This window comes from Salmo salar, chromosome ssa04 (genome assembly GCF_905237065.1).
Source record: "Salmo salar chromosome ssa04, Ssal_v3.1, whole genome shotgun sequence".
Classification (NCBI taxonomy): domain Eukaryota; kingdom Metazoa; phylum Chordata; class Actinopteri; order Salmoniformes; family Salmonidae; genus Salmo; species Salmo salar.
In genome coordinates this window covers 27,874,017-27,888,099 of record NC_059445.1, presented here as the reverse complement: position 1 = coordinate 27,888,099, position 14,083 = coordinate 27,874,017, and the positions used below count along the sequence as shown (strand labels likewise).

General features: G+C 45.2%; 1 protein-coding gene across 1 annotated transcript in view; it reads right to left on the bottom strand.

Moving 5' to 3' along the window:
* dchs2 (dachsous cadherin-related 2) overlaps positions 1-14,083 on the bottom strand; it is a 57,188-nt gene that overhangs the window by 15,330 nt on the left and 27,775 nt on the right. Inside the window, 6 exon segments of the mRNA XM_014195589.2 lie at positions 530-664; positions 6,823-7,062; positions 7,823-8,693; positions 9,001-9,158; positions 10,833-10,932; positions 13,451-13,641. Of these exon segments, the coding sequence (XP_014051064.2) occupies positions 530-664; positions 6,823-7,062; positions 7,823-8,693; positions 9,001-9,158; positions 10,833-10,932; positions 13,451-13,641 (1,695 nt within the window).

The following is a 14,083-nucleotide window of genomic DNA, read 5'->3' as shown; positions in this document are numbered from 1 at the left end:
CACATGTGACAAAAACAATTTGATTTGAAAATGGGGCTATAATTCCACTCTCTGGCTGATATTCCCAGATATGCCCCCCCAACTCTGGACATCGCTGAACTGCAATCCACCCTTATACAGTCTTTGGGTGGAACTTTCTCACTGCAGAGAAACTATTTGGTAAATATCGACCAACTAAAGTGAGTGTGTCTAATTATTTATGTTACTTATATACTCTGTGTGTGTGTAATTGAGATGAGCATTGGTTGACTTACAAAATGCACCATGACAGTTACAGTATATTTCTGTAGTTCTTTCATGGTAATTCAACAGTTGTTGAAAGGTGCAGTGCAACTTCAACTTTCCCAGAGACTCAATGAACCAACCACAAGCCAGTCTACACACACAAAAATAATCATTCAAGATTGACTCAACGGCTCCATTTACAAAAAAGCCTCCATTTACTTTTTTGTAAATGGAGGCTACCGGAAATGAAAGTGACAAACTGCACATTCAACAGTAATGAGTTTCTGTGTGTAATGTGTATAACCTCTGAGGGTGAAGTGCTGGTGCAGCTCCCTGTCCAGTTGAGAGGTGGTACTCATCTCTCCAGAATGGGGGTCGATGGAGAAGAAGTCGTAGCCCGGCCCGGGCAACAGGCTGTACCACACTGCAGCATTCTCTTCTGTGGTAGAGAGATGGATGGACAGTTGGTTACAGGTAGAGTACTGTTCACATCAATATCAGATGCATGGTACACAAAATAATTAAATATTTCAAATACTTTCAGCGTTTGCTTGAACCTGCCTTGAGTGCCAGATAGGCAGGGTTTGGACTTGTGGTTCCATTGTGCCACACATGCTCAATCAAGCAGAAATGAAGTATTTGAAAGAAAACATAATTTGAACTCTGGTCCGGCACACACACGAAAACAGTATAAAGGTTGAGGGCACATAGCCATGGCACCATCCGTCCAGCTCATGGTTTGAATCAAAGGCATTCAAAACAAGGAACATGTAATAAATAGGACATTGTTCAATAAATGGCAGGTATGCGCATAAAAACCATCCATTTCAATATTAACAACCCTTGCTACGACTAGTCTAGTGCTCCAACATTTCCCACCAAAATTCACTCATGCTTTCCATCAAAACCAATGAACTACTTTTTTCTTCTGGCAATATGATGGATGATAACCCAGCAAATTCCACTTGGCTCCATTTCGACATCTTGGGGCTGTGTCCTAAACAGCATCCTATTCCCTTTATAGCACACTACTTTTGACCAGACCAAAAGTAGTGCACTATATACACAGAATAGGGTGCCATTTCAGGTCAAATGAAGTGCACTACACCATAGGGAACAGGGAGCCATTTGGGACACAACCACACTTGAAGTTTAGGGGTGCATTAATAAACATTCCGCTCTGACGTCGCCGTTTAGCATCACGTTAGGTCAGCCCATGTACGCGTCACAAATGGCAGGGAATACGGTGCCATGTTTAGGGGCCTGTCTGGAGAGAAAGAGGCGTTTGGGACAAGGGGCCTTATCTGATTCCCAGATTGAAACCAGTGCTAACAGGGGTAAATCACCTCGAGATATGATCTGTCACTTAAATAAAGGAAAAAAACAAATGAAAATATTTGGCTAACCTTCACATGAGCCCCACCAAGTGATACGGTATGATTCAATGCTAGTGGATCACCCATGCACACAACCTCGAAATCCCCCCCCAATCATCTCACTCGCCTCCCCCTAGTCCCAGGCACAAAACGGATGAAAAATGGGGACATGGGTAGGTACATGTCCAATAGGAAACACTTGTTTTCCATTGGAAAACATTTTGCTACGGCGTGCCCTAATGAACACAACCCAGGTTGGTGGTTTCGAGGAAGAACAGGGAGAGGTGGTAGTAGGGAAAGTGCTGCTAGTAGAGTACCAAACAGATACAGACTGATGTCCCTGACCGAGTTATAGCCCCTCCAGCCCTCCCGACATAGAGGTCAAGTGGTAGAGCAGCCCCATCAGGACCCAGCCAGCGCAGGTCTTCACATGTGGTTCACATCACCACACTTTCACGGGACAACTATAACTCAACCACTAATTGTCAGGGGTGACTGTGGGGTATATTCTCTTCCCTGTCTAGTGGCCCTGGTGATTACAGTGGATGGTTTTGTACAGTTTTTATTACACACACAAAAGTACAGGGTCACTTAAATGTCCTTGTTTTTGAAAGAAAAGCAAAGAAATTGTCCATTAAAATATCAAATTGACCAGAAATACAGTGTTGACATTGTTAATGTGTTAATGTGGTAAATGACTACTGTAGCTGGAAACAGCAGATTTTATACCGAATATCTACATAAGCGTTCAGAGGCCCATTATCAGCAACCATCACTCCTGTGTTCCAATGTCACGTTGTGTTAGCTCATCCAAGTTTATCATTTTAAAAGGCTAATTGATCATTAGAAAACCCTTTTGCAATTATGTTAGCACAGCTGAAAACTGTTGTCCTGATTAAATAAACAACAAAACTGGCCTTCTTTAGACTAGTTGAGTATCTGGAGCATCAGCATTTGTGGGTTCGATTACAGGCTCAAAATGGCTAGAAAGAAATAACTTTCTTCTGAAACTTGTCAGTCCATTCTTGTTCTGAGAAATTAAGGCTATTCCATGAGAGAAATTGCCAAGAAACTGAAGATCTGTGTACTACTCCCTTCACAGAACAGCGCAAACTGTCTCTAACCAGAATAGAAAGAGGAGTGTGAGGACTCGGTGCACAACTGAGGACAAGTACATTAGAGTGTCTAGTTTGAGAAACAGACTCCTCACAAGTCCTCAACTGGCAGCTTCATTAAATAGTACCAGCAAAACACCAGTCTCAACGTCAACAGTGAACAGTGAAGAGGCGACTGTGAGATTCTGGACTTCAAGGCAGAGCTGCAAATAAAAAGCCAAATCTCAGACTGGCCAATAAAAATAAAAGATTAAGATGGGCAAAAGACACTGGACAGAGGAACTCTGCATAGAAGGCCAGCATCCCGGAGTCGCCTCTTCACTGTTGAAATACATAAAAAGATACTTGTGGGAATACATTGAAAAACATATTTCTGCCAAACTATAAATTGTACAATAAAGTGAAGAGAAACAAGGAAAAACTCTGTCAAGCAAAATGTCAGTGAAAGATTGTAAACTCGGAGGATTTTTTAAAATTATTTTGTATTTTCCACCAATAAAAACAACTATGTTATTGTTTTTATTACCAAAAAGATGGACACGCAGTTGAAGTCGGAAGTTTACATACACCTTAGCCAAATACATTTAAACTCAGTTATTCACAATTCCAGACATTTAATCCTAGTAAAAATTCCCTGTCTTAGGTCAGTTAGGATCATCACTTTACTTTAAGAATGTGAAATGTCAGAATAATAGTAGAGAGAACGATGTATTTCATCACATTCCCAGTGAGTCAGAAGTTTACATACACTCAATTAGTATTTGGTAGCATTGCCTTTGTTTAACTTGTTTAACTTGGGTCAAACGTTTTCGGTAGCCTTTCACAAGCTTCCCACAATAAGTTGGGTGAATTTTGTCCCATTCCTCCTGACAGAGCTGATGTAACTGAGTCAGGTTTGTAGGCCTCCTTGCTCGCACACGCTTTTTCAGTGCTCCCCAAAAATGTTCTATGGGGTTGAGATCAGGGCTTTGTGATGGCCACTCTAATACCTTGACTTTGTTGTCCTTATGCCATTTTGCCACAACTTTGGAAGTATGCTTGGGGTCATTGTCCATTTGGAAGACCCATTTGCGACCAAGCTTTAATTCCTGACTGATGTCTTGAGATGTTGCTTCAATATATCCACATCATTTTACTTCCTCATGATGCCATCTATTTTGTGAAGTGCACCAGTCCCTCCTGCAGCAAAGCACCCGCACAACATGATGCTGCCACCCCTGTGCTTCACAGTTGGGATGGTGTTCTTCAGCTTGCAAGCCTCTCCCTTTTTCCTCCAAACATAACGATGGTCATTATGGCCAAAAAGTTCTATTTTTGTTTCATCAGACCAGAGGACATTTCTCCAAAAAGTACGATCTTTGTCCCCATGTGCAGTTGCAAACCGTAGTCTGGCTTTTATACGGCGGTTTTGGAGCAGTGGCTTCTTCCTTGCCGAGTGTCCTTTCAGGTTATGTCGATATAGGACTCGTTTTACTGTGGATATAGATATTGTTGTACCCGTTTCCTCCAGCATCTTCACAAGGTCCTTTGCTGTTGTTCTGGGATTGATTTCAACTTTTCGCACCAAAGTACGTTCATCTCTAGGAGACAGAACGCGTCTCCTTCCTGAGCGGTATGACGGCTGCGTGGTGTTTATACTTGCGTACTATTGTTTGTACAGATGAACGTGGTACCTTCAGGCATTTGTAAATTGCTCCCAAGGATGAACCAGACTTGTGGAGGTCTACAATTTTTTTGGAGGTCTTGGCTGATTGCTTTGTATTTTCCCATGATGTTAAGCAAAGAGGCAATGAGTTTGAAGGTAGGCCTTGAAATACATCCACAGGTAAACCTCCAATTGACTCAAATGATGTCAATTAGCAGAAGCTTCTAAAGTCATGACATTTTCTGGGGTTTTCCAAGCTGTTTAAAGGCAGTCAATTTAGTGTATGTAAACTTCTGACCCCCTGGAATTGTGATAGATTATTTCACTTATAATTCACTGTCTGTAAACAATTGTTGGAAAATTTACTAGAAGTAGATGTCCTAACCGACTTGCCAAAACTATAGTTTGTTAACAAGAAATTTGTGGAGTGGTTGAAAAACAAGTTAATGACTCCATCCTAAGTGTATGTAAACTTCAGACTCCAGTTGTACCTAAAGCAAGGTTTGGAGTGAAGTACTGAACAACCAGTCTCTCTCTCTCTCTCTCTCCTCACAATTTCTCCAACACTGAAGCAGAAGACAAAGATCAAAGGCAATTTTATTTTATCTATATCTAATATCTATCTATCTATCTATCTTATCTATATCTATATCTATATCTATATCTATATATATATATATATATATATATATATATATATATATATATATTCAGGCCACTCCGGAGATATGTGATTGGAGGAGACAGATGAACACTCAAGGCCTATTAGCACAGATGGTTGGGATTATGGACTCATCGTCTGTGGGACCTTTCACATCTCCTGGAGGAGCGGGGGCTTTCTGTCTGCTTGCTTTTTTTAGACACTGTTCTCACCCCCAAGAATATCTCACACACACTCATATGGACGCACAGTGAGACACGCTGAGACACAGACACACACACCTCCTTGGTGTTTAAAAAGAGCACACACCCTCCCTCGCTTCACCTTCTTCCTCAACTTTCAATATTTGGGAGAGCAATTAAGAAAATGTGATTTGGGGGACGGCGGGCTACTGCGGGGAAAAGTGTTACAATAAACAAGGGCCAACGTGTGGATGTGCGAACGTGATTAAGTTGGGTCGTGAGTGTAATTCGGTGGGATGAATGCTTGAACTAGCCTGTGCAGAGCGAAAACAAACAGTAGAAGACAAGATCAAGGGAGCGCACTGCGGCTCTCCCTCAATTTCAATCAAACCCAAAAGGATGCATCCCAAATAGCACCATGCTCCCTATGTAGTGCACTACTTTTTACCAGGGCCCATAGGAAATAAGGTGCCATGGGCCCATAGGGCACTATGTAGAGGACAGAGTGCCATTTGGGACCAAAGGAGAAGTAGAAATTCTTGACCTGTCAGGCCTCTAGGGCTCTACTGAAAACTCACAGATTGAGGCAGATTGTCAGTTAATGGTGCCCCTGTCAGTGTGATATACTGGTGATTGACATGAACCATATATGGACAGGGGGGCGAAAGGGAAAATGGGGGGGGGTTATGGTAGACTTGTGTGGCTTTTCAGGGAACAAGGTTACCCCATAGTTGCACCTGCTTAATACTTATTTGAGATAGCAGAAAAGATACAGGAATCTCAAATGTTTCCATAAGCTATAGATACAGTATGTCATATCAAAAGTAATTTAAACTACCATTGGACAGTGAACAGTTAGAGAGCAACATAAGAATCAAATGTGAGTATAAAAAAATTGTCCCAAACCGCAATCCAAACCATAGCCAACTTGGTTATTTTATCAAATGCAATTTTATGGTCAGGATTTTGGGTTAGAAAGAATAATCAACAGTGTTTGTTGACCACTAAATCACAGGACAGATCGGACTCGGCACAACCACAGTAAGATAGGGTCTCTCAAAGCAGAATTCATATGCTGATGCTGCCACCTAGAGCCTAAACTGATATACTGTAATGTGACCACTGTCTACATCTAAACTGTGGATGGGTTTGTCTACAATGAGTGATGTGGGCTCTAGGTTACCTAGAGAATTATTCTGCTTATCGTTCTTTGTCCTGACCACCCTGAGGTTGGGGGTTTGATCCTAGGTTGATTCATAAAAACTCAAAAAATGGGACCTGCTGCCTCTGCTTGGCACGCCGCATTAAGGAGATATATTGGGGGTAAGGGGGTAGGTAAGGCCTTGTGATCTCCAGGTGGTGTACTTTTACACCAAACTGCCTTATGCTACAGAAACATGAGGCTTCTTCCCTATGGACCATTTTGGCTCAGACAAAGCTTACTTCTTCCTTTGAGATGAGGCGCTAGCTAGCGCAGAACAATATCTCCTATAAATAATTGAAGCACTGCAAATGGAGAGAAAACTGTGCGACTTGTTTTTCTGCTCTGTATTCTCCATCTGAACTGAACAATGAAACACAATTTGAAAAAAATAACAGTATCCAGAGTGGTACGTACCGGAGTCCTTGTCTGTGGCGGACACAGTGACCACGCTCTCCCCAGGCTCTCCGTTCTCGGCAACGCTGGCTGTGTAGACGTCCTGCTGGAACAGAGGAGGCTGGTCGTTCACATCCCCTACCTCCAGCATCAGGGTCTGGATAGAGGAGAGGGAGGGGAGCCCCTGGTCCGAGGCCTGGATGGTCAGGGAGTGGGAGGTCTGGAGCTCGTAGTCCAGAGGGGATGCTAGGTACAGCAGACCTACGGGGGGAGAAGAGGCGAGTTGAGACTGATGTACTGTGGCAGTGTTCCCCTGCCATTGTATTGATAGGGCGGGCCACTACCTAGCGCTGCTACCCCCCCACCTAAAGAGATTCAGTGTGTCTGAAGGGATCAGTTAGAGCAAGGCAAGGCGCAGAATCGAGCCATGATCACATAATGAGCAGTTGTTTAGGATGCAAAGTGATTCATAGATCAGGGATTCATTTGACAATTTTGATGTCAGAGGATCTGGATGTTTGCCTGGCTACCCAGGCTCCTTGCTCTGGCCAAACGCTACGCCCAAGGACATTGGTTTTATTCTTCGCAATGAGTTTGGATCTGAGTACCGCTTCACCGAATGCAAACACATTCAGCGCCGTATGATTGGTCCAATCACCAATTAGGTTGGTCGGACCAGAGCCAGAGCACACGGGTAAAGCGGCGGTTTGAAAATTCATCATCGGCTTTGATATTCTGATTGGTTAGAGACGATCCAATCTCTGAGGACTTTTTGTACAATGCCCCTTGTCACCACAAACGACTTCATTAATGGCAGTCTCAGACTAAAGTATGTAGCGAACAATAGAGCAGCAGAAGAATTTAGTGTGATTCATTAGACTACCTGGATGCTTTGCTTTGGGGGCCTTTGTGCTTCGACTGGAAATTAAACTACGGAAAGACTGTAGTGAGGTAAATGATTCCTCATACATTTTCCAGAATCCTACTTTCGTCATTCATCAAAATACTACCAAGAGCATACCTGTTTTCTCCTCCAAAGTAAAGAACCCTTCCTTGTTCCCAGAGACAAGACAATAGGTGACCTGGCCGCTTTCACCCACATCATCATCCACGCCCACCACACGATGCACCAGGCTCCCCACCTCTGCGTCCTCCATCACGAGGACCGTGTCCTGGGAGACAAACGCCGGACGGTTGTCATTCACGTCCAGCAAGAACACCTGAGCAGTCACAGTCGCAAACTTGCGGTCGACCGCCCTTGCTGCCTGGTCGGTGGCGGTGACCATGAACGTGAAGCTCACGGTCCTCTCGCGGTCCAGGGGAGTGGTCGTGGTGAGAGTGCCGGTGAGTGGATGGATGCGGAAAGGAAATGATGTGGATGACAACGATGACCCTCTTGACCTGCCCAGCTCAGGATCAAAGGTCAATGAGTAACGCAGGCCGCTGTTGGCCAGGCTCCCGTCGCCATCTTTGGCATTGAAGGCAATCACACGCGTTCCGACTTCTACGTCCTCCAGCAACCCCAACGTGATCACCTCGCAGGGGAACCAGGGCACGTGGTCGTTCACATCCTCCACCGCTACGCTCACAAATGCAGTCATGTTCGTCCCTGGTCTGGTGGCGTCCTCGCCATGTACAACCAGAAAGTAGCGTGACGTAGACTCATAGTCCAGCGGCTGGTTGAGGTACAGGTCGCCGGACGAGCTGTCCAGGCCGAAGTGAAGGACCCCGTCGCTCTCGGCGATGGAGTAACGCAGCCTGCCATTGGTTGTTGGGGATGGGGAGAGGTGGACGGAGCCGATGACAGTGCCGGGTTTGGCGTCCTCCCTCACGGAGAAGAGTCGCACACTTTGGGGGTGGGTGCCGCCGTGTTGTTTCTCTGCAGCTTGAACCTGGAAATGGGTTGAATTCAACTTCAATTCAAACCATTAAATGTCTAATTGCCAACGCAGACTCAAGTAGTGCAAATCATGTTACAAATGCAACTAAATTAAAGTAATTACACTAGAATTCCAAACCATCCACAGTAATCATCAGTTGTCTATTACATATTATAAGATAAGGTATCTTAATTGCATGATACCCTAGACAAGAGAAACTGGTAAAGGTAAATTACAAACATGTAGAGGCATGTCATAGTAGTACTCAGTGAGAACTGGGCCAATATCAATCCCATTATGCAAAAGAAGGTCAGGGCACCTGGAGGTGAATGACGGCTGTCTCCTCTAGGGGGACAGCTCCATTGTCGGTGGCAACCACTGTCAGGGTGTATTGGGCCTTGGCGTTCTGGGTGAATTCCTCCGTGCTCCGAATGTCTCCGCTCTGACTGTCTATCTCAAAGTGGCCCTGTTCCTCATCTGAGAGAGAGAAAGGTAGAGAGAAAGAGAGAAAGAAGGAAAGAAAGAAAACTACACGTCACATACAGACATAGATAAAAATGATATGTTGCTCATCTTCCTTATTTTGGATTGATGAGTATAGCTGGATCTACACAATGGCCTGGAATGAGGGCAACGTAAGACCAACTTTGCGCTCTAAAAACATTAACCCTAAAGGGCCTGAACTAACCTAAATCTTAACTTTGTGATGAACTGTCCCTTTAAGTCAAATGGTATCCGAGTAAGACCAATTAAAATAAACTCGGCAAAAAAAGAAACGCCCCTTTTTCAGGACCCTGTCTTTCAAAGATAATTCGTAAAAATCCAAATAACTTCACAGATCTTCATTGTAAAGGGTTTAAATACTGTTTCCCATGCTTGTTCAATGAACCATAAACAATTAATGAACATGCACCTCTGGAACAGTCGTTAAGACACTAACAGCTTACAGACGGTAGGCAATTAAGGACACAGTTATGAAAACTTAGGACACTAAAGAGCCCTTTCTACTGATTCTGAAAAACACCAAAAGAGAGATGCCCAGGGTCCCTGCTCATCTGCGTGAACGTGCCTTAGGCATGTTGCAAGGAGGCATGAGGCCAGGGCAATAAATTGCAATGTCCGTACTGTGAGACGCCTAAGACAGCACTACTGCCTGAGTTAGACCAAGAACACCCAATCCCTCCATCAGTGCTCAGACTGTCCGCAATAGGCTGAGAGAAGCTGGACTGAGGGCTTGTAGGCCTGTTGTAAGGCAGGTCTTCACCAGACACCACCGGTAACAACGTCGCCTATGGGCACAAACCCACCATCGCTGGACCAGACAGGACTGGCAAAAAGTGCTCTTCACTGATGAATCGTGGTTTTGCCTCACCAGGGGTGATGGTAGGATTTGTGTTTATCGTCGTAGGATTGAGCATTACAACGAGGCCTGTACTCTGGAGCGGGATCGATTTGGAAGTGGAGGATCCATCATGGTCTGGGGCGGTGTGTTACAGCATCATTAGACTGAGCTTGTCATTGCAGGCAATCTCAACGCTGTGCGTTACAGGGAAGACATCCTCCTCCCTGATGTGGTACCCTTCCTGCAGGCTCATCTTGACATGACCCTCCAGCATGACAATGCCACCAGCCATACTGCTCGTTCTGTGCATGATTTCCTGCAAGACAGGAATGTCAGTGTTCTGCCATAGCCAGCAAAGAGCCCGGATCTCAATCCCATTGAGCATGTCTGGGACCTGTTGGATCGGAGGGTGAGGACTAGGGCCATTCCCCAAAAAAATGCCCGGGAACTTGCAGGTGCCTCGGTGGAAGAGTGGGATAACATCTCACAGCAAGAACTGGCAAATCTGGTGCAGTCCATGAGGAGGAGATGCACTGCAGTACTTAATGCAGCTGGTGGCCACACCAGATACTGACGGTTACTTTTGATTTTGACCCCCCCTTTGTTCAGGGACACATTATTAAATTTCTGTTAGTCACATGTCTGTGGAACTTGTTCAGTTTATGTCTCAGTTGTTGAATCTTGTTACGTTGATACAAATATTTACACGTTAAGTTTGCTGAAAATAAACGCAGTTGACAGTGAGAGGACGTTTCTTTTTTTGCTGAGTTTATGTAAAACAATTCTGTGTTAAGATTTGAAAACATTACCTGTGGTGAGACAAAACCTGACTGTTGCATTTTCTCCTGCATCGAGGTCTTTGGCAAACATGGTGGTCACCAATGAGCCTGTGGGGAGGCCTGCCCAAACCTGAAAGAACACCAACAAGAGAATGAATGAACAAAACAAGTGTTGCTAAAAACATGTACATGCTACTGCATGCATAATTAATAACATTCATAATAGTGGGTCATTCTAAAATACTATACCGATGGACATGCAGTCAGTCAAATTAAATATTTTGAGTTAGTATACGTGACTTCACAGAAACTATATACACTGCTAAAAAAAATAAAGGGAACACTAAAATAACACATCCTAGATCTGAATGAATGAAATAATCTTATTAAATATTTTTTTCTTTACATAGTTGAATGTGCTGACAACAAAATCACACAAAAATAATCAATGGAAATCCAATTTATCAACCCATGGAGGTCTGGATTTGGAGTCACACTCAAAATTAAAGTGGAAAACCACACTACAGGCTGATCCAACGTTGATGTAATGTCCTTAGAACAAGTCAAAATGAGGCTCAGTAGTGTGTGTGGCCTCCACGTGCCTGTATGACCTCCCTACAACGCCTGGGCATGCTCCTGATGAGGTGGCAGATGGTCTCCTGAGGGATCTCCTCCCAGACCTGGACTAAAGCATCCGCCAACTCCTGGACAGTCTGTGGTGCAACGTGGCGTTGGTGGATGGAGCGAGACATGATGTCCCAGATGTGCTCAATTGGATTCAGGTCTGGGGAACGGGCGGGCCAGTCCATAGCATCAATGCCTTCCTCTTGCAGGAACTGCTGACACACTCCAGCCACATGAGGTCTAGCATTGTCTTGCATTAGGAGGAACCCAGGGCCAACCGCACCAGCATAGGGTCTCACAAGGGGTTTGAGGATCTCATCTCAGTACCTAATGGCAGTCAGGCTACCTCTGGCGAGCACATGGATGGCTGTGCGGCCCCCCAAAGAAATGCCACCCCACACCATGACTGACCCACCGCCAAACCGGTCATGCTGGAGGATGTTGCAGGCAGCAGAACGTTCTCCACGGCGTCTCCAGACTCTGTCACGTCTGTCACATGTGCTCAGTGTGAACCTGCTTTCATCTGTGAAGAGCACAGGGCACCAGTGGCGAATTTGCCAATCTTGGTGTTCTCTGGCAAATGCCAAACATCCTGCACGGTGTTGGGCTGTAAGCACAACCCCCACCTGTGGACGACGGGCCCTCATACCACCCTCATGGAGTCTGTTTCTGACCGTTTGAGCAGACACACGCACAAATGTGGCCTGCTGGAGGTCATTTTGCAGGGCTCTGGCAGTGCTCCTCCTGCTCCTCCTTGCACAAAGGCGGAGGTAGCGGTCCTGCTGCTGGGTTGTTGCCCTCCTACGGCCTCCTCCACGTCTCCTGATGTACTGGCCTGTCTCCTGGTAGCGCCTCCATGCTCTGGACACTACGCTGACAGACATCCAGAACGCCGCAGCCCGTCTGGTGTTCAACCTTCCCAAGTTCTCTCACGTCACCCCGCTCCTCCGCTCTCTCCACTGGCTTCCAGTCGAAGCTCGCATCCGCTACAAGACCATGGTGCTTGCCTACGGAGCTGTGAGGGGAACGGCACCTCCGTACCTTCAGGCTCTGATCAGGCCCTACACCCAAACAAGGGCACTGCATTCATCCACCTCTGGCCTGCTCGCCTCCCTACCTCTGAGGAAGCACAGTTCCCGTTCAGCCCAGTCAAAACTGTTCGCTGCTCTGGCACCCCAATGGTGGAACAAGCTCCCTCACGACGCCAGGACAGCGGAGTCAATCACCACCTTCCGGAGACACCTGAAACCCCACCTCTTTAAGGAATACCTAAGGATAAAGTAATCCTTCTAACCCCCCCCCCCCCCTTTAAAAGATTTAGATGCACTATTGTAAAGTGGTTGTTCCACTGGATATTATAAGGTGAAAGTCGCTCTGGATAAGAGCGTCTGCTAAATGACTTAAATGTAAATGTAAATGTAGACAGAGCAAACCTTGCCACAGCTCGCATTGATGTGCCATCCTGGATGAGCTGCACTACCTGAGCCACTTGTGTGGGTTGTAGATGCCGTCTCATGCTACCACTAGAGTGAAAGCACCGCCAGCATTCAAAAGTGACCAAAACATCAGCCAGGAAGCATAGGAACTGAGAAGTGGTCTGTGGTCACCACCTGCAGAACCACTCCTTTATTGGGGGTGTCTTGCTAATTGCCTATAATTTCCACCTGTTGTCTATTCCATTTGCACAACAGCATGTGAAATTTATTGTCAATCAGTGTTGCTTCCTAAGTGGACAGTTTGATTTCACAGAAGTGTGATTGACTTGGAGTTACATTGTGTTGTTTAAGTGTTCCCTTTACTTTTTTGAGCAGTGTAGTTACTTTTCTTTATCACATTTCAAAATTATAATTTCCATCAGTTGTTAATCTGCAGTTAACTTGTACAAATGAATAATCATCATCATCATCATGTTATCACAGCCATTTATAATCGAATAATATTAGTTAGAAAGTACAATTTTAAGTGTTACTTGTTTCAGCTCATGTGACGTGCTGCCTGGTGAAAATGTGTGTGTGTCTCTCTACCTGGACGTTGAGCTCCTTGCCGGAGGCGGGTAGGTGGGTGAACTGGGGCGGGTTGTCATTGATGTCGGTGACCAGGATGTGAACGGTGGCAGTGGCATTGAGGCGGGGCTGGCCCTGGTCCGTCACCATCACCTTCAGGGTGTGTCCAGCGTGCTGCTCCCGGTCCAGAGACACCCAGTTGATTATCTCCCCTGGGAGAGCAGGATGGGCAAGAGAGTGAGAAAGCATTAGTGTTAGAAATAATCATTTGGTGGGTGCTTATATTTGTCCTATTTACATGTACAAGTGTGTATTAATATGAATTTGAAATGTGTCTTTTTGCATATACTAACTACCCCCGGTCACGGCCAGGGTCTGACATTATCAACGGCGATCCTAGAGCAATTAGGGTTAAGTCCCTCGCTCAAAGGCACATTAACAGATTATTCACCTGGTTGTCTTGGGATTTGAACGAGCGACCTTTCAGTTACTAGCCCAATGCTCTAACTATTAGACTCTAACCGCTAGGCTACCTGCAACCCCATTACCATAGATAGGGTAGGCATTGGGAAATATAAGTATCTGCAATCTTGTATGAGATTCTTAAAGCTGGAATCCGTAATAGTCGACTGTTGACATCTGTTGTAATATTGC